This window comes from Miscanthus floridulus, chromosome 4, assembly GCF_019320115.1.
Source record: "Miscanthus floridulus cultivar M001 chromosome 4, ASM1932011v1, whole genome shotgun sequence".
Classification (NCBI taxonomy): Eukaryota; Viridiplantae; Streptophyta; class Magnoliopsida; order Poales; family Poaceae; genus Miscanthus; species Miscanthus floridulus.
This window is the reverse complement of record NC_089583.1, coordinates 117,328,939-117,355,759: the sequence shown is the minus strand read 5'-3', so window position 1 is coordinate 117,355,759 and position 26,821 is coordinate 117,328,939. Positions and strand designations below refer to the sequence as shown.

Genomic DNA, 26,821 nt, shown 5'->3' with positions numbered 1-26,821 from the left:
GGCTGCTATGATATAAAATACATACTATTGATCAGGTGTGACAATATTGAGGAATTACTGATACATGCAAGCAAAATGATCGCAGATGCAAGTCCCCTGCTGTGCTGTTAAAACAAAACTTACAGGAAAGCTGAAGAGATGAGAAGCATCATTGTAGGGTTTCCAAAAGGTTTCAGAAATAGTTATATATTTCAAGGTCCAACGGTAGCAACAAACTTCAATGAGTAGAAATATATGCCCACTCTTTTGGAGGCGAGATGATTGCTACATTAAACTCAGGTTAGTACTCTCAGAACTCCCGAAATCATGAGTTCTAGGCCTGCATAAACAACTTGGAATCGGGACCAACTGAAAGGCATTATTATATCAGGGAATCTGAGCAAGACTATCTTGGACCGTGCCAAATCCATATCTTATGATCAACTGGACCAAGGATCAATGCAGAGTGCAAAACAAGAACTAAAGTCATGAGTTTTTGTGTACATAGCTTCTAGTGCACTACTGTTACATATGTATATGTATGTCTGTAGTGCTGATATAGTTGTTCTCTTTATTCCTCAACTGCATTGTCGCCCAAAATATGCCCTTCTCAGTTTTCAGTCGGCAATTCCCAAGTGGGCGCCCAGAAATAAAGTGCATTATAGCAAATTGATGAAGCAATTTGCTTGAGCAGTTAGTGGGTGATGAAAGCAATGTTGGTAGTTATATATATACAAATATATTCTCTGGTTGCTTGTTTACAACAAGAGGGGGGCCCTATTTGCTTGGCTCGTCTGGGATTTGGTGAATGTGGTGCCACAGTGCCCCATGCCAGCAATGGCAACAAGCACTAGCTTCTCAATTGTTTCAGTTACCCATGTAAACTCCCTTGATTTCTAGTGCCTGATCGGATGTACAGCTAGTAATTTATACAGTACTTGCACAAGCTATTGAGCAAAACAAAATTCAGGAAACTGTCAGGTAGCAGCATGAGAGTTTGAATGCCATGCATGGGCACGATGCTGGTTGGACCAATGCAAAACCTGAAATTAAGCAGGTGGCAACCCTAGTCCTAACATGCATGAACAGGCCCTAAATTTATCAGCCGACTTAGAATCTACAGTATTTTTCTCTCACAACAAAACAGCTTCAGCCGACTTATCAGTCAGCTTTAATACCAGCCGAACAGGCCCTGCTACCTCAAAAAACAACTGAATTTCTTATCCTGCACAGCAGTGTGATGTCCCACGAGACCATGACGACGATAACTTCACGCAAAGAAAACAAACACCACAGGAGTCATCGATAATGTGGCTCGGAGGTTGTTAATCCGTGTGACGTCTGGAGAAGTTTATACAAATCTTCAGTTTTTACCTGCCTCGTTAGCAAATTCTGAGGAACCGGTAGGTACTCTCTACTAGTAAAAGATGGCAGCTTCCCCAGTTAAAAACTCTGACGAAAGATTACAGTGACAAGAGAAGGCGGTCAGGTCAGATCTGAAGAAGAAGGCGAATCGGAGATCCCAAACCCATGTCTCCAAGTCAACTTGCTTCGCGGAGGTGGAGGCGATGGACCTGGACGAAGCACCACAAGGAAAGGAAAGGTGGGGGCGAGCAAGCAGCATTGATGCCTCCATTACTCCTCCACCCCTGCTCAATTCTTTAGCTAGGAGGTTGGAGGAGGAGCTCACAAGGACAGCCTGTGCTCGTGGCCTTTTCGGGGAGGGGTGACGAACTGGTGAGGCAACAGTGACAGTGAGATCAGTCAGACAGCGCCACAAATTCTCACCCTGTACATTTCTGTAACAAGCAATGAAACAACAGAACATTATTATTAGGATTTAGTTTTGGCATTCTTGCTGAAAAATTGCAGTGGTAAATATTTTTCCCTGCCTCTGCTTGTGTCTGACCATGTTTCATGACAACGTTCTGAGGGAATTCAAGTAAACACATACACATGACATAGTTATTATGGTATGTTTTTGTAGGTTTGCAGCAAAGTGATGACCAGACCAAATAGATGGCAACAAAGCCAAGAACAAAAGAAGTGTGTGTCACCATGGGCAGGGCTGTGCTGTGCTGTGCCACCCCAACCCCACCACCCCATTTCCCCTCACCAAAGCACAGCACAGCACAACACACACACACACAGGGGCACAGGGCTAGAAAAGAGAAAGGAGACGACCAAAAGAAACTGGAGAAAAAGAAAAGAGCTCAAAAGCAAGGCGAGGCCTCCTCGGCCCCTTTTTCTCCCCTCCCAATTCACACAGGATTCACTCGCCCGCCTGAGCCTTTTACCTGTATGCAATTAAAAAAGTTTGTAATTACACACAAACCATTAAAAAAAGTTGACCGCACACATGTACCACTGCTCTAAACTTCTTTGCCTTATAAGTCATTCCGTCCTTATTCTGTTTGTTTTTCACCGTTTGGTAGCCCTTACAGGTGGGACCGCCCAGTAAAATTATCCATGTTGGCCTTAGGCGGTGGAGACCGTGTTGACTATGATTAACCGCCACCTCAGTTTTCTTTGTCTCCCCATGTGCCCCTCTCGGAGAAGAAGGGGAGCGCAGGGGAGAGTCGCGACCGCCGCCAAGAAGGCACGTCGTTGCCGGACCTCGCGGCCACCAAGCAAGCGCGTGGCCGCTGGGCAGGCTTGTGGCCGTCGAGACGTGACGCTGGAGCTCGAGACGCCGCCACCGGAGCTTGGGACGTGGCCGTCGGATCTCGAGAGGTGACCGCCGGAGCTCGGGATGCGGCCGCCAGGTTGTCGACGCGTGGGCGCGCGGTCATTGGAGCACAGGTCGTGGCTGCCGGGGGGCGCTGGGGCTCGGGGCGAGACCGCGGGGCCGTCGGGGTTCGCCACACGACCGTCTGGGAGGTCGTCGGGCCGAGTCGCGGGTCGGGTCGCCGAGGAGCAGGCGCTGGCACGCGGCCGGGCACGGCTACTGGCGCGAGGCATAGAGCGTGTGCGGTCGCCGGGGGCGCGGGGCCGGGCCGTCGCCACCGAGGGTGTAGGGCGGTGCCGGGGCCAGGGCCGGGAGGCGCTAGGGGCGAAGGGCAGGGCCGAGGCCAGGAGGTGCTGGGGCGTGGGGCCGGGCCACCAGGCACGGTGCTGAAGACGCGCAAGCCGCGTTGCGGTGCATAGGAGCGTCGGGGTCGTCATGGGAGGGGGGGGGGAAAGATAAGGAGGAACACAGAGAGAAAGAAAACTGAGGTGGCGGTCAATCGTAGTCAACACGGTCTCCATCGTCTAAAGGCAACATGGGCAATTTCACTGGCCGATGCCACATGTAAGGGGTACTAAACAGCAAAAAATAAACAGAACAAGAACGAAATAGCTGGGCAACTTTTTTAATGGCTTGTGTACAAACTTTTTTAATCTCCTACAACTAAAAAGAACAAAGCATGGATATTTTTTTGGTGCGACATTTGTTTTGGTTCGTTCGTCTTCCCACGCCCGTGCGATACCTCGCTCGCTTCGTCGCTCTGCCTTCGCCCGTGCGAGAAATTTTTTTGCCTCATCGCTCGCGTAAGTCACACCTCCAATCGCTCTCTCCCCCTCGCGAGATCCCTCTCCACCATGCGGTCGTGCCCCTCGCCGTGCGCATCGGCCACCGCATCGGCGCGAGCGGACGGCGTGGACCAGGCGCGGTGGACGACGTGGCTAAGGCGGAGAAGGTCGTCGGGGACCGTCGGTTTCTCAGGCGCTCGCGCGGGGCGCGATGCAACCAAGCCGGATCCGGTCGGCGCTTGGTCGGAGACGGCGTAGTTGAGGCGGAGAAGGTCGGCCAGGAAGGGAAGAAGCGTCGTGGATGAGGCGGCGGGCATAGGCGACAGCGCCCCCGCGGGCGGGCGGGCCGACGCGAGCGGCCCCCTCCCTTATCCCCACGTGGACGGGTCCCACACTAGATCCTCCGCCGTAGGTGCCCATCCTGAAGGTCCACGCCGCCACCCGCACCACCCCGACGCCCACAGCTGCGGCCACTGCTGCATCGTGGCTCGCACCCACGCCGGAGGCGGAGGTGACCGTCGACACCATACCTACGGCCGCCACTCCCCGCCTCCACTTTGGCCCCCGTAGGCAGCAGCACATCCGCTTCCCGTCCCTCCACCTCCTACGCGTCCGCATGATCTGGCGGGCGAGGACGCGCCGACGAAGTGGGTGGCTTAGGTTGATGAAGCAACCGCATACACCAGCGTGGTGCGCCGCCTTCACCTCCTGCCGCCCCCGGTTCCCCTCCGCGTCTCTCGCTTCTTAGCACGTGGCCGGCCGGCTTTAGCATCCCCGGACGGCTACAGGAGGGAGGTTTTCACTTATCCGCATCTGGGCGGGAGCAGCGGCTTGCATCTTGGTGAAGTCCGTCTGTGGCACGTGCATCAGCGCGGCGACGGAGGCTCGTGCATCAAGGGTGGCGTCGGCGTCGCGTGCGCATTGAGGCCGCGACTGCTGCTGCTCTGCTCCATCCAGCTTGGGCGGCGGCACGCGTACATCCGAGCGGCGGCGGCAGCTGCTACTCCTTCTCGGGCGGTCGACTCGCTCCAACCTCCAAGCTCAAGTGGTCCAGGAGAGCAAGCAGCACCAATCGGTCCCAACTTCAGCTACATAGTCCACGCATCTACCTTGACATCTCAACCTCATCCCCTTCCCATGCTGTTGCTGGTCTGCTCCACAATCCGCACTGCTCAACTGAAGTAGAATATCTTCTTTTTTCAGAGTAAGCATATTGTTCCCAGATTTCATTTTTCTTTTAAAAAAAAGCGTTGTGCTCGGTTATACTGAACCTGCAGAAGCTAACAGACATGAAGAAGATGTGCCCAGTTGTTCAGAACTTCAGATGCATCAATTGTCACATATAAGAAACTCATAGTAACCTACAGGCTAGCAACTACTAACCTGAAGCTAAAGATGACTGGGATCCATTTCACTAATTATTGAGTGCCTCATTATCACTTCTATTTTGTTCACGTGTAGCTGTTTGGTACTTTGCCTGTCCATTGCAATGGGAACAAAAAAAGATATAACCATGATAATTAAAGTTTAAATGTATGTTGTACCATTACCAAAAACAATGTTAAGAGTGTGGCTCATAATGACAAAAACTATATAACCATGCCTGGTATTTGGCTGTCAGTGTTCAGTAATTCAGTTTTCTATGTAACATGATTTTGTCTGTTTTCTTAACTACCAGTAATTCAGTATTCAATGGTCTGACTATAATCATTGGTCTGTGCTATGTTAAGAATGGCTTTGGTTGTAGTTTGGGCAAGTTTTCTCATGTACTACTCTTTGTCTTATTGTCTTTCAGGGATCTTAGCTAGGATCAGTTGAAGGGTGACATATCAGTCTTACTGCCTTGTCCTACTTGCTTGCCCTGTCCTGCTTTCTTCGGTGCACACGACAGGCTAGAAGGCACCACCGCCAACCTCTTCTCCAAATCAGATCTTGACCGGGTGAATCCCTCTCTTCTGGGAACTAGGATCCCCTTGCCCTTCTCCTATTTACCAAGATATCGGAGCTGCACGAGATGGTCAGCTGCTGGTTTGACCTACTGGAATTGATAAATTTTGAGAACGATATAATTGCTAGACAATGTACATGGAATCTATCTTTTTTTTGTTTTTTGTTTCATGGCAGGCCATGCTACTTGCGTGGGGATGGAGCCATTACAATGTATTAATGCCAATACGAATGTGCTACTCATCGTTGAAAATTTTGTATGATGTTTTGGGTTTAAACATTATGTCATAATGCATATGGTTCCTTAACAACCATAAATCATATCCAAAAAGTCATAGCACCTTATATTGACTTACCCATTTTTACCATTAACAAGACCGTCTAGAGTTGGAATACCAAGTCTCTCTTATGGCAGAAAGAAAACTCAACTTAAAAGCATATTTACAGTATCTACAATGGACTTTTACAGTTTAACTCTTCCTGTTATTGCATCATTATTTATTACAAGGAGTTCATTGATATTGTATCCTTTATGACTTGCATGCACACTATTTTTTCTTAGAGAAGTTTAATATAGACTGATATGGACTGCACGATCTGATAATATAGACTGGATGGTAAATCTCTGGTCACTTCTCATCTCCTGCAGAGATCATAGCAATTTGAAGATAAATTTAAATTGTACGCGACATTGCATCTAGATGAAGATAACTATAATATCCCATGATAAGCTTCCTAGCAAGCCTAGCTTAGACTTTATTATAACAATATATTGGATTATTGGTGAACATCTAACCTACCAATCTTAGATGGTATGTCTTGATGTCTCCTACAACTAAAAAGAACAAAGTGTGGACTCTATTTTGGTGCGACAATTGCCTTGGTTGGTCTGTCTGCCACCCCATACGATTGATCCCACCTCCCACGCTGTCCAATGGGCGAACGAGAAAAGGAAAGGCGCGATAGAAAAAGAAACTGCCATCCCTACGATCCCCGTCTACTTTGAAGAAAACAAATCGATCACTTGAGACCACATGCATGAAAGAAAACAATAATCATGCATGGAAGGAAACAATAATCATGTATGGAAGAAAACAATAATCATGCATGGAATGAAACAATAATCATGCATGAAACAATAATCATGCATGGAAGAAAACAATAATCATGCATGGAAGAAAATAATAATCATGCATGGAAGGAAACATCAGTGGTGCCAAATAAAAGATGTGTAGGTTATACATGGTGAGGCTGGTGAACCTTCTGTAATTTTTTCTAAACGAATATTCCCACCATTAGTATATAGGTCCATTCTCCTGCGTTTCTTCGTGCTCCCATTAGCATATAATATGAAAGTATTGTTGTGTTCATCACCACTTCTAGTTGACTACTCCCATCAGCATATACTTCCTCTACCCTAAAATATAAGTCGTTATGGGATGCGTGTAGGTCAAACTTTCTCAACTTTGACTAGGTTTATAAAAAATATGTGCACCATTTATATCTCCAAATAAGTTTATTATGAAAATATATTCAATGTTCTATGTAATGATAATAATTATGTATTATAAATATTAATATTCTTTTATATATAATTGGTCGAAGTTAAAAAAAATTAACTTCTCGGGAAGCGAGAATGAATTCTATTTTGGGACCTAGGGAGTATATGAAAGCAGTGTTGAAAATATTTTAACAATCAAGTTCGTCTCTGTCTGATTGGTAAGCTTAGACATCATAATGGCATCAAAAATTTTGACTCTCATGGACACCCTCATGGATCAGTGCAAAGCATCCCAATCCTATAACATACACAAATGACAACCTTAAAGTTACTAGTATAATACCCATGCTAACGCCACGCCTTTATCTTGGGTATCCACACGAAAACAATCAATGATTTTTTTCTATAGTTCAACTTTTACACAATTGTATTTGAGCATGTTTACAATCTGAGAAACACTTTTGCATAAAAAGGCATAGTAAAGTTATTTCTCATATTAACCATCTAAGTTACATTATGCCTAAGTCCTTAATCACGACTTGGAGGTCTTTAGGGAAGCTATCAAAACATTTATTTGCACGGCTCTTCAAAATGTTCGCCAAGAATCACATCCTCAGTGAAGTTGATAGTTGTACATGGAAGATAATAAGCTAAATTATTAATTTTCTCGTCGTAACAACTCCTGACACGTGCCATTCATAAATCGTACCCAACAGTAAAGCTCGCAAAGAGCAAGCAATGGCAGCGGCGATCCTGGTGCTGCAGGCTGAGCATCCAGCAGGTGTCTGCCTCCACCATAAATCAAGTAGTGTAGTCCTAAAAATTATGGACCAGTCTAAAAATCATTTTTAGTAGTGTTTAATGATTAGATTAGCATTAGCAATTATTTATAGCTAAACTCTAAGACATGAAAGTCATCAGGGATCAGAAAACTCACATAACCATGAGAGATGGCAGTTGTGAAAAGACATCAGGAATTGAGCCCTCTAACTTATTGTGTGATAAATCCCTGAAAATATATCAGAATTCAAAAATACAAATTTATCTTCACTGACTAAAATTCACTGTAGAATTAACGTGACTAAAAACATATAGTTACAAATACTCGAGTGCTTTGAGTTTGGCAAAGTAAAATGATACATCTCCATTCAACCCGCTGAATGAAGGTGTCTGTGTAAACATCCAAAAGTTCAGATGTCATAATTCAGACAAAAGTGTTGTTTATACTGAAAGCATACCTGCGATGTTGGTGATATCGCTTAGCGCATCGCGTGTATCTCCGAGCATAGACATTGCGAAGTACCAGCGATGATCTTCAGCTGGTAGTAGCAGCGGGCAGCAGGGTTTCATCCAAGATAAGATAACTGGGTACAAATTTAAGTGAATATTTGGTTTGGCACAAAACTAATTTGACATTATGTGTCAAATACAAATTTAACAGACTCATAAATTGGCATACCTTGCATCAAAATTAAGCCAGAAACATATCTGTGTTAGCTATAAGCTATGCTAGTAACTAAATCTGTGACCAGAGTACCAAATAGAGCACATGACTAGAACTTCAAATCATGAAAGTCAAGAAGGACCACATAGTAGGATCTTAAAAAACATGCAAGGGAGGTATATCTTTTTCCTCTTTCCTTCTACTTATTTTTCTTTTATATAGACATACCCCAAAAGTGAGTACTGATATGTAGCTCAAGCATTCATCATAGTCATGCAATGAAATTCAGAACAATTAGAACAAACCAGGATTATTGATCATGGGATAGTTACTCTTGTCCCATCTGAATTCAGAACAATTAGTACCTCAGTTCACAAATAAAAGGAATTCTGACATTTGCAACACATGAATATTATTTAGTATTTTTTTATATCACTCAAGTTGCAGTGTTGCACCGGCACTGGTACATATTGATCTAGAATGAAAAAAATATTGTTGACAAATAATCCATTAGATGATGGAAAAAAGAAGTGACTTCTGATATGAAAAAACTTGAGAAAGAAAAAGGCTCCATATTTACGAAGATACTTTATTTGACTCAATGTAATTTTTTTTTGCATATTATCATATTCTAGCACATGATTAAAACTGAAACTGAAACCAAACAGAGCACACGTTTTCTAGTTTTTTTATAGTAGCATAGTGTGTTAACTGCAGGCCAAGCTGCTAGGGTCAAGCCATAAAGCTCCTTTGGTTCGTTGCTAATTTTTTTTTGTAACTTTTCACTCCTAGAGTTTTTCGAACAAATGCAGAGCATTTGTCATATTGGAAATCATTCATGATCAGACTTCAGAGTCCCTATGATACTGATAGTAGACATTGTGAAGTACCTGCGATGACAATGAGATGTGGCCGGTCAGATCTTCTGTCGGCTACTCCGTAGATGCAGCCGGGCCGCCCGAGTTTAGTGGCCTGCTGCGCGTTCATCGCGGCGCCGGGATTATGGCCGGCCGGCCAGCCGACAGTAGCGACAGGCAGCAGGGTTTCCTCACCAGGTCCGGCAAACTGAGGCAATATAGCAATGAAAGCGTGCCATCGTTTAGGCAGATGAAGGTTGCACATTGTGCGACGACGCGAGGTCGTCGCTCTGAGTAGCAAGATGCTATAGCAAATTGCAGTGACTAAGATTCATGGCATATTTGAGAGATTTGCACTTATAATTAAGTACATGGGCAATGTCGTCGACGGTCACATGGATCTCGCCGTTGTTCAGACCCAGCTCACCAGGCACCGTGGCTTCCTCCTCCCCTCCGCGAAGGGTGTGGGCGCGGGCGATCGGCGGCGCCACGCCGCGACATACGGGCACTGCAGCTTCCTCCTCCCCTCCGCGAAGGGCGTGGGCGCATACGGGCACCTCGGCTTCCTCCTCTCCACGAAGGGTGTGGGCGTGGGCGTGGGCGATCGAAATGTTTCAACGTCGAACGGCGCGGCGGCAGCCCGGAAGGTTTTGAACGTGTTTTTTTTATTCGGTGATGATTGGCTCCGAGCGTTAAATCGTAGTCGCGACAGATAGAGGACACAAACAAGTTTCCATGAATTAGAAATTGGGAAGGTCACAAAGAGTTGTCTGGTGTGATAATTTTTATCCATAGTGGACAGAGGACACAAACAAACAAACAAAATTAGGGTGAGGTTCGCACCAAAGTCTGAAAACCTTGGTTTCGGCTTATGTAAGAACTCTGCGTACTCTTGAGATCCATTTTCTGTCTGGTGCAGCTGTAGCACTAAAGGCCTTCGCGTGACAATTCCTGTATACATATTATTATTATACAACTCAGAGAAAGTTCATTCCTTAATTTTTTGCTTAAGAAATTAAGTGATGAACTATAACATGTTGGGGATTGAATGAAATTGAAAAGGGCAAAAAGCTGAACTGACCCGATCCACGGGGAAGACAGTCGGTGCCAACCATGGCCATATTCGGCTTACCCCATATTCGACTTGTTCGACTTCTTTTTTCAACCGAAACAGTGTTTTTTTCTCACAACAATTCAGCCGAAACAGTGTTTTCAACCAGTTTCAGCCAAGTTTCAGACCAGCGAACGGGACCAATGCTCTCAAGTAGGATTTGCCCGAACTCTGTTGCACGGATTAAAAAAATATTGCTGGTAGATCAGTAAACCGGACCATGCAGAGTTATTAGCTATATCATGCATGCTGTCCTCAAATAAAGTGATCAATCAATAACATATATATACTCCCTTCATCCTAAAAATAAAACCAATTTTTAGAAGCACCTAAAGTCAAATTATCTTTAAGTTTAATTAAGTTTAACTAAATTTATAGAAAAGTATAACAATATCTGTGACACCAAATAAATAAGTTATGAAAATATATTTTATAATACATCTAGTGATAATTTGGCGACATAAATATTTCTGTTCTTTTCTACGAAATTTGGACAAACTTAACATTATTTGACTTGGCACAAAAAATATTAATTTCGAAAAGAGCGAGCATCTGGATGGGAGGATGGAGGACCGGAGGTCTGGAGAGAAATTGAGACGAGCAGCACCTGGCCTCCGACGACGGCGATGGTTGGGAGAGACTCCCAGAGGGTGGGCAAGTCGCTTTCTCCTCCGTGGTCTCCGAGGGCAGTGCAGGCGCGCTGGATGCAGTTCATCAACTCGATCAGGCCCTCCATGGACGCCATAACCTTCTTCTTCTTGATTTGCTTTCCCAAATTCACCTGTTTTCCAGTATGGGTGGAATTGTTCCGTTACGTTGCGTGGAGAAGAGGAGAAGGACCCAAGGACGACTGACTGGAAGAAGAAGGTTCGAAGAAACAGAGTCGGCCGGGAAGAAAGAAAACCCCCCAGCGAAGGAAGCCAAAGCCATTCCAAGGACGACGAGTCGACGACGACCTCCGGTACTCAGAAGACGACACGGCGGCGCTTCGAAATCTCAACGGGGCGAGGCAAGGTGCGGCGTGCGAGGAGGCCGCGGGTGAGAATGTTGGTATTCCACGTCTAATCGTGGTCATCGAATTTTATTTAGGTGTTTTATTAGCTTTTGATTTTAATGCAGATAAATTATTGTGTATTTTTCTGGGTGCACAATAGTTGGAGGTTTTCAGCGGGGAATTTTTTTCTAGGGGGACATAATACAATTTTGATTGGTCTATTATAGGAGAGATGTTATTTTTAAAGGGTGGACAATAAAGACTATCTTAGACGTTCTGGTATTAGAGTATATACGTGCAAACACATAGACATGGTGGTGCAAGTGAGCAGCCAGCGGGAGTCGAGAGTCAGGGGTGTTTGAATCGTAGGACTAAACTTTAGTCCTTATCACATTGAATTTTTAGATATCAATTGGGAGGACTAAATATGACCTAATTATAAAACTAATTACATAAGTTGGGGCTAATTCGCTTGCCAGCGTCGTATACAGGATGGTATGGAGATGTGGTACAACTAAAGATGGCAACGGGGAATTCCCCGTCGGGGATCGTCCTCCCATCCCCGTCCCCGCGGGGGAAGATTTTCCCCGTCCCAGTCCCCGCGAAAGCTCACGGGGGACATTCTGTCCCCATCCCCGAAACCGAGCGGGGAATGCATCCCCGACGGGGTCCTCGTCCCCGCGATATAAGCTTGGAAAAGAATTCCTCAAATCAACAATCTAGAAGAAGAAATGCTCACCACAGACGCATCTTGAATCAATATGAAATGAGATCGTTTCGTTTTACAACTCACAGCTCCTTTGCTGCCAAAATAGGAGGTCTAGGCTGGGTCCGGCACGAGGCGAGTGCGCATGCCGCCCCTCACCTCCCACACGCCCCCCGTGTCGTCTCCGGAGCTGCCGAGGGCCCCAGCGAGCGCCGGACTGGAGGAGCAGGAACAGGAGGAGGAACTCCAGGTGGAGGGCCTGGAGCCGCCGCCGCCACCACCTATCGTCGGGGTCAGGAGAATCCATTCCTCTCCCGCCATCGCCTCCACTTCCTCCATCGCTGCCGTCGGAGTCACCATAACCGTGGAAGTCGCCGAGACGACCGTGGGATGCCGCGAGGAGTGGTGGGGAAAGCTTGGCGTTGATGCGGTGGAATCTGAGGACGGTGAGGGATGGCGGCGGCGGCGGCCGCGAGGCGACGCGAACGAGGGAAGCTGGGGGTAAAAAGGAGAGGAGGAGGAAGGATTGCGGCAAGGTATTGACGGGCGAGCTGCTGGGAGTGGCCTCCGCGACCACTAGCGTGCGAGAGCGAGAGTGCGAGATGCCGAGCGAGACAGAAGGCGGCGCGACGGCTGGAGGACAGGGTTGGCCGGATTGGATTGAAGAATGAATTAGGGTTGGAACGGTGCATTATATACTCCATGACTTATTGGGCCTTTTACATGGGCCAGGCGAGTGGCGACCTGGCCGTCGTCTGGTGCTTTCTTCGCGGGGCGGGTCAACGGGGATTGGGGTCGGGGATCAGCGAACCATCCCCGTCCCCGCCATCCCCGACGGGGACAACTTTTCTACCAAATCCATCCCCGTGGGGATAAATTTTTCTCCATCCCCGTCCCCTAATGGAAGAATTCCCTGCGGGGAATCGGGGATCAGGTCCCCGTTGCCATTCTGAGGTACAACTTATTCATGGATTTGTTGGCGCACGAAAGAAATGGATATCGGAAATCTCTTCCTGCCGATATAAAAATAATCTTAGCCGCATCATGGAATGATCTACACAGTAGAGTTTGTGAGCCACGACGCCACGCTCTCTGTGACTGTGTAAATTTCACGAACTTAACTTTTTGGGTTAAATATCACTTTAACGTCGGTCATATACTTTTACAGTATTGTTATTTTATCGTGCGATCCGTGTATTTTTAGTACAAAAGTTTAGCTGCCCCATAGCAACGCACGGGCATGAACCTATTTACATATATACTCGAACATGTGTGTACATGATTATATAAAGATGCAGCGGAACTTATTTATGGATTTATTGACACATGAAAGAAATGGATATCGTAGAATTCTTTTTGCCGATATAAAATATTATCTTAGCCGTATCACGAAAAAGTCTATACCGTTGAGTTTGTGAGCTTACCACGTCGCGCTCTCCGTGACTGTGTTAATTTCACAAACTTTGCTTTTTGAATTAAATGTCACTTTGACGTCGATATTTAATTTAACAGTATTGTTATCTTATCGTGCGATTCGTGTGTTTTTAGTACAAAAGATTTAGTTATCCCGTAGCAATGCACGGGCACGCTACCTAGTAAGGTTAAAAGTTTAATCAGACATAGGTATCTATAGTGGTAGCATTTTTTTGAAAATTTTGCCATTGTGATCAGCTTATTAACTTCTCTAATGCAGTGTTATTGCTGCTCTGAGTCTACAAAAAATGCTTCTTGTGTCCATAAGTCGTTCCAGAAGAAAAACTAATGAGGTTGTATCTCTGCCAGGTGCCTGTTGAGTGTTGAGTGCCCTCCTAGATGCCTGTTGAGTGACCAAACCTGAGACACAAGGTAATTAAGTTAAAATCTTTAGATTCTTCCTTTAGGTCTCATCTAATCTGACATCACCCCCACCCAATCTGCACATGCACATACTGCCTGCATTTTGTTCCTCGCAGTGGATAAGCTTATCCTGGCAACTATAAATGCTTGACAACATATTTTCCATTGTAAGCAGTAATACATACTTTGGATTAATGGTCCTGTATGTACAGTTTTTATTGAGGTGTTTTTTTATGCTTAACTATATATATGCAGACAGTGACGGAGTCAGAAAAAATTATAGGTGGGGCGAAGTTCAACAAGGAAATGAACCAAAAAGACAACGTATTCATAACGCACCGCATTCGCATACTACAATCACACAAATCATGGCAAAAACACTGCAATCACACGTTATGGCGAAAAGTAGACAAGAAACACAAGATGTTATCACAAATTTGAAGATTAAACTAGTAGTTCTTGATCAGTTGATCCATACATTGCAAAATACAAATAACTAAGACTGATTGAACCTGTAGATTGAATGAATATCAATTAGTGTTTTAGTGAATAACAATAAAACGATGGTAGCCCTCAAATAATAGTGGACATTATGAGAATACACTTACTAGTGGTGAAGGACTAAGAACGTTGATGACATCGAGAGCTCTTTGGCAAGCTCACTCTTCGGTTTTTCATATATTCATCAAACCTCTTCTTAACTTTATCAATACCAAGTTCCTTGAAGATCCCTTTCTTGACGTTAATGGAGCTGCTACCCTTCCTCTGCCCCTAACTTGTCCGCGGCCATGGCCAGCCCTAGCGTCAGGTTCCTGCACCTCACCCCCTCCTCCTCTCCTCCTCCCTCCATCAGTAGCTCTAGTGGGGCAGTGGGCAGCTCCTGCTCCTCGAACCGCGGTAGACGGCGGGCGCACCTGGGCTAGGCTAGGCACCTGGCGGCTGTCGACGGGCGAATGGGCGTCAGGAGGGCCGCCGCCAGGTGGGTGGTGGCTGGTCGGCGGCCGCTAGCGTCTGGTGGCAGCCGGTAGATAGGGTAGCAGCAGTGTCGTGGCGGCAGGCGGCGGCGCGTGCTCGATGCGGCTAGATGAGGATGCGCTCGACCAATTGGGATTCAGGAACTAGGGACCAAATTTGGGCCTTTATTGGGCTAGACTAAACTGACAAAAAGGCCCAGCAGGGAGCAACAAGCCAGCAACCATGGACCTGACCGCTCAACGCTCGCCATGGCGCTCAGCCTCGCGTCATCGGCAGTCGGTCGCCAGAGATAGGGCAGAACTGCAGAAAAGAGGGTTCGATGGTCTGCGGCTACGGCGTCGGTAGCTAGGGCGGCCACCCCACCACGCCCCTAGGGCAGCTCCGTCGCTGTATGTAGAGAAAGCTGTCTAAAATACTGAAAAAACCTCCATGCAACTAAAATTTATTTTGCCCTAGCAAGTTATCATCAGTGAAGTTATTGGTTGTGCGAACAAGTTCATGGTATGAGATCAGCTGATAGTTCTGCAAGTTCGTGGTATGATTGTTGTGGATATAGTGAACTTGCTGCCCTATTTATGATAGATTTGTTAGGAGTAAAAGATAAGAATACACTCTATTTCTTAGACTGATACATTGAGAAATTGGTTATTTGCGTATGGCCAGCCAAAAGATTCGCCTCATCTTTTATTTGTGCTTGTTTAAATCCAGGAGGGGCTATGGCCAACTCTGGTCCAATGAAGCTCCATCCCTACTGGTATTGAAATTGTTTAACTTTTCACTTTTGACTGGGTCGTAAGCACAATAACATAGATGATTTTCATCGCCATAACCTCATATGCATGTCATGTCATGAGCTCATAGATAGAGTAAAGACTGAGCTCAATCTTCGGACTTATCTGATTGCTCAATCTTTGATAATTGAACCGTGTGTTGTATCTGCTGCACGAGTTGGGTGTTTGTTAAAGATTGCAAAATTCCGAGCTTGTCTTTCCTTCATATTGAGTGTTTGTGATTGTCAAGTCAATTTGCTTATGGAATTATTGATACAGCGAGTGTTTGTGTTTGTTAAGATATTTTCGAATTTGAATCCATTGCTTTGTAAACCTACCTGTTGTCAGTCTTGCAGCTACTCTGGACCTGCATGCTACCACTAATGGGAGTAGGAGGCTAAGGGCAGTGCTGACATTTTCGAGGGCATTAGGAAGAGCATCGGCTGGTGAGTAAAGCGCCACCCGAATTCTCAGGATTCGAGTTCATGTCATTCTGCCCTTATTTTAATGAATAGAGTTGCAGTGTGGTGTATGTTTCCGTCATTTTGCATCTATTTTGGGATGAGGTTTAAATATATAATATTGGGGCACTATACCGTCATTCTGCAGTGTTTCCTCCACTGTAATCTATGTGGCATAGTGCCTACCTTCTCTTTGATTTAGAAAGATATTAGTTGTTCCTTGGGAATATTGGTTAGCTGCCAAGATTATTGGCATTTCTGGATCTAAAAATATAGATAGATATGTTGATAAGGCACTGGATGGGCTTAGTCTGTAGTTGTTTACATAATTTTATGAATGGGTGGGTGTTCATGGGGAGACAACAGATTGCTTCTTGAATAATCGAGTGCAAATACTATCTCTGTTCGCAGGTAGTTCAGGCACAGGGCGTAGAAGCAAATCTGAAACAAAATAGGAGCTAGCAAGAAAAAATATATGTAAGGTGCTTGCTCGAGCTCCATGACCTGATGAACTGATGTTTTTTTAATCATCTTAGTACCGCTTGTTGCTTGTAGTATAATCCAGGGCAATATTTTAATATATGCAATTTGAGGAGTGTTGTTATCAAATTAGTCTCATGAGAAGAAAAAAATAATTTTTTTCTTACTTGAGATGGCTGATGAAGAAAGACTAACTCCCATATTTTGTGGAAGCCATATGAAAACTCCTTGGAATAAATACACTTTAGCTTAGATGCTTATGAAATTCTTGATACAGTGAGTGTTTGTGTTTGTTAAGATCTTTTCAAATTTGAATCCATTGCTTTGCAAACCTACCTGTTGTCAGTCTTGCAGCAGCTCTGAACCTGCATGCTACCACTAATGGTTTTCACCTTATAAATGAAAATGCGCACCTCGGAAATAGAAGCATCGAACTAGAATTAATATTTTTTTGCCATACGAATCAAGAGATCCAGCTCAGAAGGAAATGAACACGCACGAACCTAGAGGAACACACTGACATACTTGATAAGCAACTTTGTACTGATTGCCATAGAAAAAGACTTTCCCTTACCATATATTCAGACAACCTACCTGCTTTTTTGTACTGAACATTTTTTAAAGAATTGATTCATTGCGCGCACAGGCATATACCAGTTAAGGTGTTACATAATTATCAATTGATATTAGGACCTAAAAACAATTGCCCATTCGGTAGTAAATAGGATCCTGAATGGGCACGATAGGAGGCGACGCCCATTCAGGTAGTAAATAGTTTTAGCATGTGTCTCTAATGTTACTTATTTTGTATCATGAATATCAGTATTTTCTAATACAAACTTAGTCAGAGTATATTTTTTAGACGGAGGGAGTATTTCACTCTTTCTAGCGTCAATGGAAGTTTTTATCACTGCTCTCATCGACAAGTTTGATAATACGAATTTATTGGTCAATTTTGTGTTCAATGAAATCACAATGGAACATATGCAAAATAATGAAGGTCGTGCACCATTTGAAGACTTGACAAACATCATGAATGGAGGTAATTGTTTATACTCATGTCCATAGACGCATTCACTTGTATTATTTATGGTAATTAATCAAATATTTATCAACTTTTTTTCAAACAGGTGACCATACAACATCAAATTCACAAGCGTAAATAGATGAACGTGCGCAGCGTAAAAGAGAAAGAAAAAAAGCACGACATGCATCACTGACTCAAGAAGAAAGGGATGAAAAAAATAAAAAAAAACTTAGGGAAAAGTATCTTAAGACAAAGAAAAACGCGGATGCCACCAAGCTAAAAAGGAAAAGGGAAAAGGCACGATTGGCGGAAATGACTCAGGAAGAAAGAAATGAAAAAATACAAAGCGTCGTGAACGATATCATCAGAAAAAAGCAAGTAAATTTGATTTTGCTTTTCTGAATTCGGTGTTGCCATTTTTAGTTTATTTAATATATAGTGAATACTATGTGGTACCAGTTGGAGTTGATTTGACCGCGAAAAGCACTGATGTCTATGAAGATAGTGACTGGCTACATCAAAACAACTCATACAATCCCATGAAGATTGATAAAGATAACACATGTACCATTTTGGTTTTTTTCCTAAATACTAATTATTTTTTCTTGTGTTTGTATGATGCCGAGGCCAAGGTTAATATCATGTTATTATATATATGTAGATGAATACTCTGATAAATGTATAGATCAAAGTGGCATGATTGGCATGACTGATGCATCACCTGATCTAAACCCAGGTACATTGTTTTTTTTCATTAATGTTATCTATTTGAGAAAAAAAAGTGTAGTGGGCAACCCAATTGTGGTTCATGACAATGTAATAATAAATTAATGTTCTTACAATATGTGCCCTTCTGTATTTTATTTGAGACCGTACTTTTCTATTATATATAGATGTTGTAAATGCATCTAGTTCCATCGACAATATTATCACGTGTCCAAAAGAGCGTAAGCGTGAGCTAGATATAGCATGAAGGGCTGCAATGTCTCCTGAACAAAAGGCGCTTTTAAATAAGAGACGGCGTGACTTGTATGCATAGAAAAATGCTACAAGAAAACTACAAACGACTCCACAAGAGAAAGAGTTGAAACGAAAAGAGAGCAAGAAAAAATACAATAGGATGGTGAGAGAACACCGAGCCAACAATTTATATCTAGACTCAATAGCCTTGGAGAGCCCTCACTTTAACCCTCAGTTTATTTTTCCTTCTTTACCTCAATCGCATGAAGCGCCTTCACACGAGATGGAAATACGCGAATTGAGGGGCACGCCTGTTAACGTCACGCTGACTGCAGTTCAAAATCTAGAAGTCCAGACCCCTAAAGTGGCTGCGACACTGACCATACATAGGCAACGAGTGACCACTGGAGAGAGAAATGCCCTTCTATCCTGTCGCAATCGGGCTTTTGAAGCAAACAATGGAAGAAGTGCTAGAGGGTGTGCAGATGAAAAGTGCAATGATTCAAATGACCCAACTCAACCGAGTGTGGTTTACAATGGTAATTAGCCTTGATCAGTATATATTGTCGGTACTTTCACCTTCGCTCTTCTATTCTAAAAACTCATACCTTTTGTTACTACAGGTGGTGTCACTCAGGAAACTCTAGTTCCACCACCTAATAATTACACAGGTACACAGAAACAACCATCTATAGTTGACGGTACCTCTTCAATGCCTCCAAACGGTGCACAAGCTCATACGCCAGACTCTATGGTTGAGGATGATATTTTCTTTATTAAATTTATCCTTTTTTTGTTTTTTGTATGCCATTATGTTTCTCTCATCATATATGTGGCCGTGTTGCACAAACTGTGATGAGGATGTCATATTTGAGGAGGACAAGGAAGAGGATGAGGCATACTTTTTCGTCGGACAAGGTACATCGTGTAATAGTCAAAACATTCTTTCATAAACTTTCTTTCAATGCGTCGTAACACATCAACATTTTATTAGAAGACGACGAGGATGGAACTGATGTTGAGAACATTCTTGACATGGATGAGGAAGAGAACAGTGAGCCTAATGTCCTAGGTCCATACGATAGGGTTTACGCTAATGTCCCGTCAGAGTCACACATGCTACCATCGGTGCTGAACTGCGAGCACTGCAATGCAAAGAAATTCGAGGGTGAACCACCCAGATTCTGTTGTTGGGGTGGAAAGATTCATCTTTCAACTCCTAAGACACCACCAGATCTCATGAGGTTGTGGTCAAACTCGGACGCTGATGCTAGGCACTTTTGTGCAAACATCAAATATTTCAATGGCCACTTCTCTTTCACTTCTCTGTACTACCACCTAGATCATGTGACCACTAACATACAAATCTGTGGTGTCTACACATTCTATGCCCATGGACAGATTTACCATAACATACGATCATTTGGTAAAGAGCATGGTGTCGAAAAGAGACACCTCGAGCTTTATTTTTATGACGACAATCCGTCCCTCGAGCATCGAATGAGCAAGTGCTATGAGCAATGCACCCAAAGAGATAGAGAAGTTATAGAGCAATTGGTTAGTATCTTTAATGGGAATCCCTACTCTCAACAACTAAGGAGTATGGGACACGTTGAAAACCTCGAGGATTACCGGGTCGAGTTGAACCTTTACCAGCGGCTTGACTAGAGAACATATAACGTGTCATTGACATCAGAGGTGGCCGTCGTCTGGGTTGAGGGGAGTGGGCGTCATGGCCAATTCGAGCATAGTGTTCTCCTACAAGGGAAGGATCAGTCTATACACTACATCCGCTCATATAATGCATGCTATGACCCACTGTCATACCCGTTGTTCTTTCCAATGGGTGAGCTCGGGTGGCACAACTGTATTCCAAAAGTGGGTGTGACTATGGCTCAAGTTGATCGAGCTCGAGCAATCCGCAAAAAGCGTGCTGAGAATGGTGACGATGATGTAACTTGAACTCTTTTCAATAATGCATTATAAACTCTTTTCTATTAGCGCATGATACTAATTCAAACAATGTCTCCCTGTAGAACCTGTTTCGAATACATGTGTCTCCATGCGCAACTACTACTACTACAAGTTCTAGATGCAGCCAAGGATATTTAATCCAATACTCTATGGCCGGCGTCTTTTCCAGCAGTTCGCCATCGACACCTACATCAAGATTCAGAGCTCGTGTTTAGACTACATGAGGAACAATCAGGATACTTTGAGGGCTGACCTATACTAAGGCCTGGTGGACAGCATGCATTCGGGTGAAGGATTTGCTAAGAATGTCAGAAGGCGTACTGTCCTGTCTTCGTCATTCATCAGAGGACCCCGTGATATGAGGTGTCGATACATGGATGCAATGGCTCTGGTGCGAAAGTATGGTAAACATGATATCTTATTCACAATGACGTGCAACCCTAACTAGGATGAGATCAAGAATGAACTTTATCCAGGCCAGACACCATAGGACCGCCCAGATCTCGTCACATGGGTCTTCAGAGCAAAGTTAGAGGCGATGAGGAAAATGTTGATGGAGAAAGACATACTTGGGAAGGTGAAGGCCTACGTATATGTAGTGGAGTTCTAGAAGAGGGGCTTGCCGCATGCACACTTCTTGCTGATAATGGAACAGAAGTACAAGCTCACATGTCCCAAGCAACATGACATGATTATCAGTGCAGAGCTACCAAACAAGAAGAAGTACCCTGAGCTCTACAAGATGGTGATGAAGCATATGATGCATGGTCCCTGCGGGACACTAAATCCATATTGTCCATGCACGGTGGGCCATGGGTCATGCAAGAACCGTTACTGCGTGCCCATTCTGATGAGGACATCACTCCTTTGGATGTACCCACTGATCCTCTAACTGTCATGCAAGGTCCAATGACCCGGGCTCGAATGCATCAACTCAATTTAGAGATGAGCTCGTTCTTAAGCGATTCTTTTTATACTTTTGAGAATAGACTACTACCTAATGATGTTATCTTGCTTAGGAACATTAGAGAGGGTCATGAAGGACTTAGAGGACATGGTGGAGGTGAAGATGACCAGCAAGGACGTCCAATAGGAACTGGAGGCCCGGTCCAACATGATTTCGAGTCTGCCTCAACCTCCAGGACCAGTCTGCCTTAAACTGGTCACCCAGGACACATTCGGACTCTGTTTTCGATGATCCACATATGGACGGAAAGCTAATTTACTAAGGAATCCAATCCAAGTGATTTCACATCAATAGCTGTTCGAAATCAACAGGAATTGTGGTCACAAGTTAGCATCTAGAATCTGCCAGGGTACTACGACACCGTCTTTTAGTCCGTTGGACCATGTATCGAGTTTGGGCCCATTAGGGACACGTCCAGGGGTCTTGCATGACCCTAGAGTCTTCATAAACAGCCGCTGCCCCTCCATTAGGGTTTGAGTTTTTCTTAGATTATTCATCAAGAACAGTTTCGCCATTCATCGGTTTGTGAAACCCCAACTTCGTGAGATTAATCATTCATCTGCAATTTGGTTGTGTTCTTTCTTGTTCTTGCTTGTGTTCTTCGTTATGTAGGCAGGGATTAGCCTTCTTGGCGAGGTCAACCTGGTCTATGACTTGGTTGATAACCAAAGGAGCTATGGTGCTAAGATTGCAGGGTTTGATCTTTCGATCTGAAGCCGGATCGGTGTGTCATTCTCTGCTATAACGATAGTTACCTCTACCTAACGGAAGATCAGGATCCCTATTTCCATTAAGTGGTAATCAGAGCTAAGATATACCATCAGGTTCACATTTATCCCCTAGTTTTGAGTGTTTTGCTTTCGTCCCATAGTCCAGTGCCATATTTTTTTCCCTATCCTAGAACCTTCCGCGCCATAGCCTTTGTATATTTCGGTTTCAGAGTCCGTCGTATTGAGTTTGTGTCCTGATCAAGGTCTTGTTGCTAGTTAGGTCATGTTAGAGTCTAGTTCGTGTATTTTCCCCCATTATTTCCATCAAATCTTTGCTGTTGTGACTAATTTTGCGCACATTATTCCCGTTTTGTCTTCTAATTCGGAGCCAATTCTTAAAACTGGTCTAGTTTTCGCATATGAATTCTGGTTTCAATGTTCCATATATCAAAGTTGATCAGAAAAAAATCAAATCCGTCCATCCCTCACTATGTCGGGGTTGGAAAATTTTAAATTGGTCAAAAAGTGGTCATAAGATCTTCTTTTCGTGGTCACAAGGTTTTTATCGATTTTTAGCAAGTTTTCTAAAAATTCCACAGGCCACGTCTTTCACTTGTTTAAGCTCATATTTTTTGTGGTTACTTCTTTTATGCTCCTAAGTGAAGAAAAAATATCAAAAAATAAAATAAAAAGTCAAAATTTCCCAAAAAAACAATGACAGCCCAAAAAATAGAAAAAAGAGAGGGATAAAAGAGGAACAATATCTAGAGGAGCACATAGAGAAGAGCAAAGTGAGCTGTGTTAGCATGTGTTGTCTGGTTCCTTGTTTGTGTTGTTGTTTCCATCTACCATACTTGTTTTTCACACACCAGTCTCCTTGGTATCCACCATACTTGCTTGTTTGTTACACACCTGATACTTGGAGCATTTTAGATCAGCAATGAGAACAAATACTTTAGACTATAATTCAGCATTACTTTCTGTTACTGACTTGTGTGCTAGATATACATATTACTCTTTGTTTGTCTTCTAAGCTCCACAAATTCTTTAGATCAGTACAGAAAAAGGGCTTTGCAATCTCAGTACCACTGCCTCATAGGTATCACAAACCAGCCACCGGTTGTACCGCCCATTGCTTGTGTTGGTAAGAACTTTGTAAGAGCTTGGTAAGATGCTTCCACTTGCTGTGAAAAGTGACACCACTACAACAACGTAGTCATTTGGTAGGGATAACTTTCACCGTTTGTTCTTGTTTTTGTGTTTACAATAGCAGGAGGTGATCAGACTGGAGATAACAATCCTAAGGGTTTCAGCGAGTTTGTCAGCCAAGAGTAACTACAAGCTATTGTAGAGGATGCCCAAAAAAGGATGAATGAGGCTATCAGGAAGGCCGTCACTAGCGCACTCATTGAACTCAACATTGGCAACAACATGGAGAGATTGGATAAACAAATTTCCACGCTAACCGACAAGGTTACTGAGTTGGAAACATTGGTGGCGGTCAACAACAATGACGTCTCCGGCAGCAACACCGATGGTCTCTTGCCAGAAGACACGATGCATGATGCCGTTGGGAACATAGATCGAGCAGCCTTCTGACAAACAAGATTACGACGACGTCTTCGTCGCAACACGACAGGTATGGGTGGTGTCCACCACCATCAAGGTAATAATCACCGTGTACCCGATGATCCTTATGCTAAGATTAAGTTCACAATACCATCTTTTTTAGGTCATTATGATACTGAGGGATATCTTGATTGGGAAATGACAGTAGAACAAAAGTTTAGTGCCCACCTTGTGCCTGAGCATCATAGAGTTCGACAAGCTACTAGTGAGTTTAAGGATTTTGCCATTATTTGGTGGAATGGGCTAGCTGCACAGGATGCTTTACCTGGTATGTGGGAAGAACTTAAGGTAGCTATGCGTGATCGCTTTGTTCCTCCTTATCATAGAGATTTGCGTAAGAAATTGATGTGATTAGAACAAGGAGATAAATTTGTATAGGATTACTATGGTGAGCTCCAAAAGGGATTGATGCGTTGTAGTATTGTGGAGGAGAACGAAGTTGCCATCTATCGTTTTTATTCGGGTTTGAGGCATGAGATTCAGGACATTGTTGATTATAAAGAATTTAACACTATCAACCAGTTATTTCAGTTTGCTATGCTTGTAGAAAAGGAATTGTAGGGGCATGAACAGTAGAGCGAGAGTAAGGTCAGCACCACATACATGCCACGCTCGGCACCATCTTCGGGGCTGACCAAGCCAACCACTTTTCGGGCGCCTCCACCAACGAGCAAGCGACCAATAGCCTCTAGAGTTTCTGCTACACCTAAGGCACCTCCTACACGACCTTCAGATTCAGGTAAAAATTCTTTGCAGGTGCCTACCAAGAGTGCCTCATCTGTTGCATTAATGGGACACACTTCGGGCATTCAGTGCCACCGCTGCCATGGCATTGGCCATGCGCAGAAGGACTACCCAAGTCAGTGGGCATATATTGCTATAGAGGATGATTACATCAGCATCTCTGATATTGAGGATGAAGAAGACCAACATGCAGATGAGGAGGACGATGAAGTCCTTGGTGACAAGGCCACGACATCCTATAGGAGCATCATTGTACAATGGGTGCTCAGCTCACAAGTTCAGTAACCTGAGAAGCTACAACACCATAACTTGTTCTAGATTTTCTTCGTCATCAGCAACCGTCGAGCACGTGTCATTATTGATGGAGGTAGCTGCAACAATTTGGTGAGTTCTAATTTGGTCAAGAAGCTTGGCTTGACCACACACCCACACCCACGTCCATACCATATTTAGTGGCTAAATGATTCTGGTAAAGTAAAGGTAACACAAACTTACAGAGTTTTATTTTCCATTGGTTCTTATGCTGATTCTGTTGATTATGATGCGGTACCTATGCAAGCTTGTCACTTTTATTGGGTCGTCCTTGGAAACATGATAATGATGCTACACACCATGGTAGAAGTAATAAATATACTTTTGTGCATAAAGAAAAGAAAAATACTTTGGTACCTTTGACACCTGCTCAAATTGTACAAGCGGATAGAGAACGCACTAAAAAGGATAAGTCTACATCTATTTGAATGATGTTCAATCTAAAAATCAGCAAGTTGCTAATTCTATTTTTCCACCTAAAAAGGATAAGTCTACATCTATTTCTAAGGCTGAGGGAATTAAATTAAAGGGTGGTGTTATGCTTGCAACAAAATGTGACTTTGCTGAAATTTCTGATGATGATATTTGCTATGCTTTGATATGTAAACGAGCTATGTTTTCACTTGATGATATTGTTAGCTCAGTGCCTCCTGCTGTCACTAACCTTTTACAGAACTATGAGGACATTTTTCCAGCTGAGATACCCTCGGGGCTGCCACCTATGAGAGGAATAGAGCATCAAATTGATTTGATTCCGGGAGCAACCTTCCCAACCGTGCTGCCTATCGAACCAATCCTGAGGAGACTAAGGAAATTCAGCGGTAAGTCCAAGACCTTTTAGACCATGGGTATGTACGTGAAAGCCTTAGTCCTTATGCCATTCCTGTACTTTTGATTCCTAAGAAAAATGGAACTTGGCGTATGTGTGTTGATTGTAGAGTCATCAATAATATTACTATTCGGTATCGTCATCCTATTCCTAGGCTAGACGACATGCTTAATGAGTTATGTGATTCTATAATTTTTACTAAGATTGACTTGTGAAGTGGCTACCACCAGATTAGAATGAAACTTAGAGATGAATGGAAAACTGCGTTTAAAACCAAATTTGGGTTGTATGAGTGGTTAGTTATGCATTTTGGTTTGACAATGCACCTAGCACTTTTATGCAATTAATGAATGAGATTTTAAGAGCTTTTATTGGTCATTTTGTGATAGTTTACTTTGATGATATATTGATTTACAGCAAGTCTTTTGATGAACATATGGATCACTTATGTGTTGTTTTTAATGCTTTACGAGATGCACGTTTATTTGGTAACCTTGAGAAGTGCATCTTTTGCACAGATCGAGTTTCTTTTCTTGGCTATGTTGTAATTCCATAAAGAATTGAGGTGGACGAGATGAAAATTGAAGCCATAAAGAGCTGGTTGGTTCCCCAAACCATCACACAGGTGAGGAATTTTCTTGGTCTTGTAGGATTCTACCGCCTCTTCATCAAAGATTTCAGCAACATTGCTGCCCCATTGTATGAGTTGATGAAGAAAGGGGTGGTGTTTTATTGGGGAAAGGCACATGAGGAGTCATTTGACACTTTGAAGGACAAGCTTACACACGCACCATTGCTGCAACTTCCAAACTTTGGTAAGACTTTTGAGCTAGAATGTGATGTTAGTGGAGTTAGCATTGGAGGTGTTTTGATGCAAGATGGTAAACCCATTGCTTACTTTATTGAAAAATTACATGGCCCTGTTCTTAATTATTCCACGTATGATAAGGAACTGTATGCACTTGTTCGTTTTTTAGAGACGTGGCATCATTATTTATGACCTAAAGAATTTGTTATTTATTCTGATCATGAATCGCTTAAGTATCTTCATTCTCAAAATAATTTTGAATCATAGGCATGCTAAATAGGTTAAAT

General features: G+C 43.7%; 1 protein-coding gene and 1 pseudogene across 9 annotated transcripts; one reads left to right on the top strand and one right to left on the bottom strand.

Moving 5' to 3' along the window:
• Window positions 1-1,299: 1,299 nt before the first annotated feature.
• Window positions 1,300-11,364, bottom strand: LOC136552812 (uncharacterized). Of its 9 annotated transcripts, none has more exons than XM_066544381.1 (7): window positions 10,960-11,364; window positions 10,323-10,523; window positions 9,669-10,192; window positions 9,275-9,449; window positions 8,179-8,304; window positions 7,878-7,949; window positions 1,300-1,778 (listed from the first exon to the last, which is right to left on the bottom strand). In XM_066544381.1, the coding sequence occupies exons 2-6, from the start codon at window positions 10,360-10,362 to the stop codon at window positions 7,927-7,929; spliced, it is 888 nt and encodes a 295-aa protein (XP_066400478.1). In that variant the 5' UTR covers window positions 10,363-10,523; window positions 10,960-11,364; the 3' UTR covers window positions 1,300-1,778; window positions 7,878-7,926. The 9 variants fall into 9 exon arrangements, 7 of the variants coding, with proteins under 7 accessions (XP_066400478.1, XP_066400480.1, XP_066400479.1 ...); XM_066544383.1 differs by lacking the exon at window positions 1,300-1,778 and adding an exon at window positions 4,902-4,969; XR_010782881.1 differs by lacking the exon at window positions 1,300-1,778 and adding an exon at window positions 7,392-7,756 and having other exon boundaries at window positions 9,613-10,192.
• A 6,185-nt stretch (window positions 11,365-17,549) lies between these two features.
• On the top strand, window positions 17,550-20,673 carry LOC136552811 (uncharacterized; annotated as a pseudogene).
• Window positions 20,674-26,821: the final 6,148 nt, after the last annotated feature.

Bases quoted from the DNA above. Each gene is read 5' to 3' on its own strand.
- LOC136552812 (XM_066544381.1), bottom strand. From the start codon at position 10,362: ATGGCCATGGTTGGCACCGACTGTCTTCCCCGTGGATCGG. The intron at 10,193-10,322 runs GTCAGTTCAGCT...ATATGTATACAG, and splicing joins CTGTCTTCCCCGTGGATCGG to GAATTGTCACGCGAAGGCCT. The intron at 9,450-9,668 runs GTGAGCTGGGTC...ATATTGCCTCAG, and splicing joins GGAGGAAGCCACGGTGCCTG to TTTGCCGGACCTGGTGAGGA.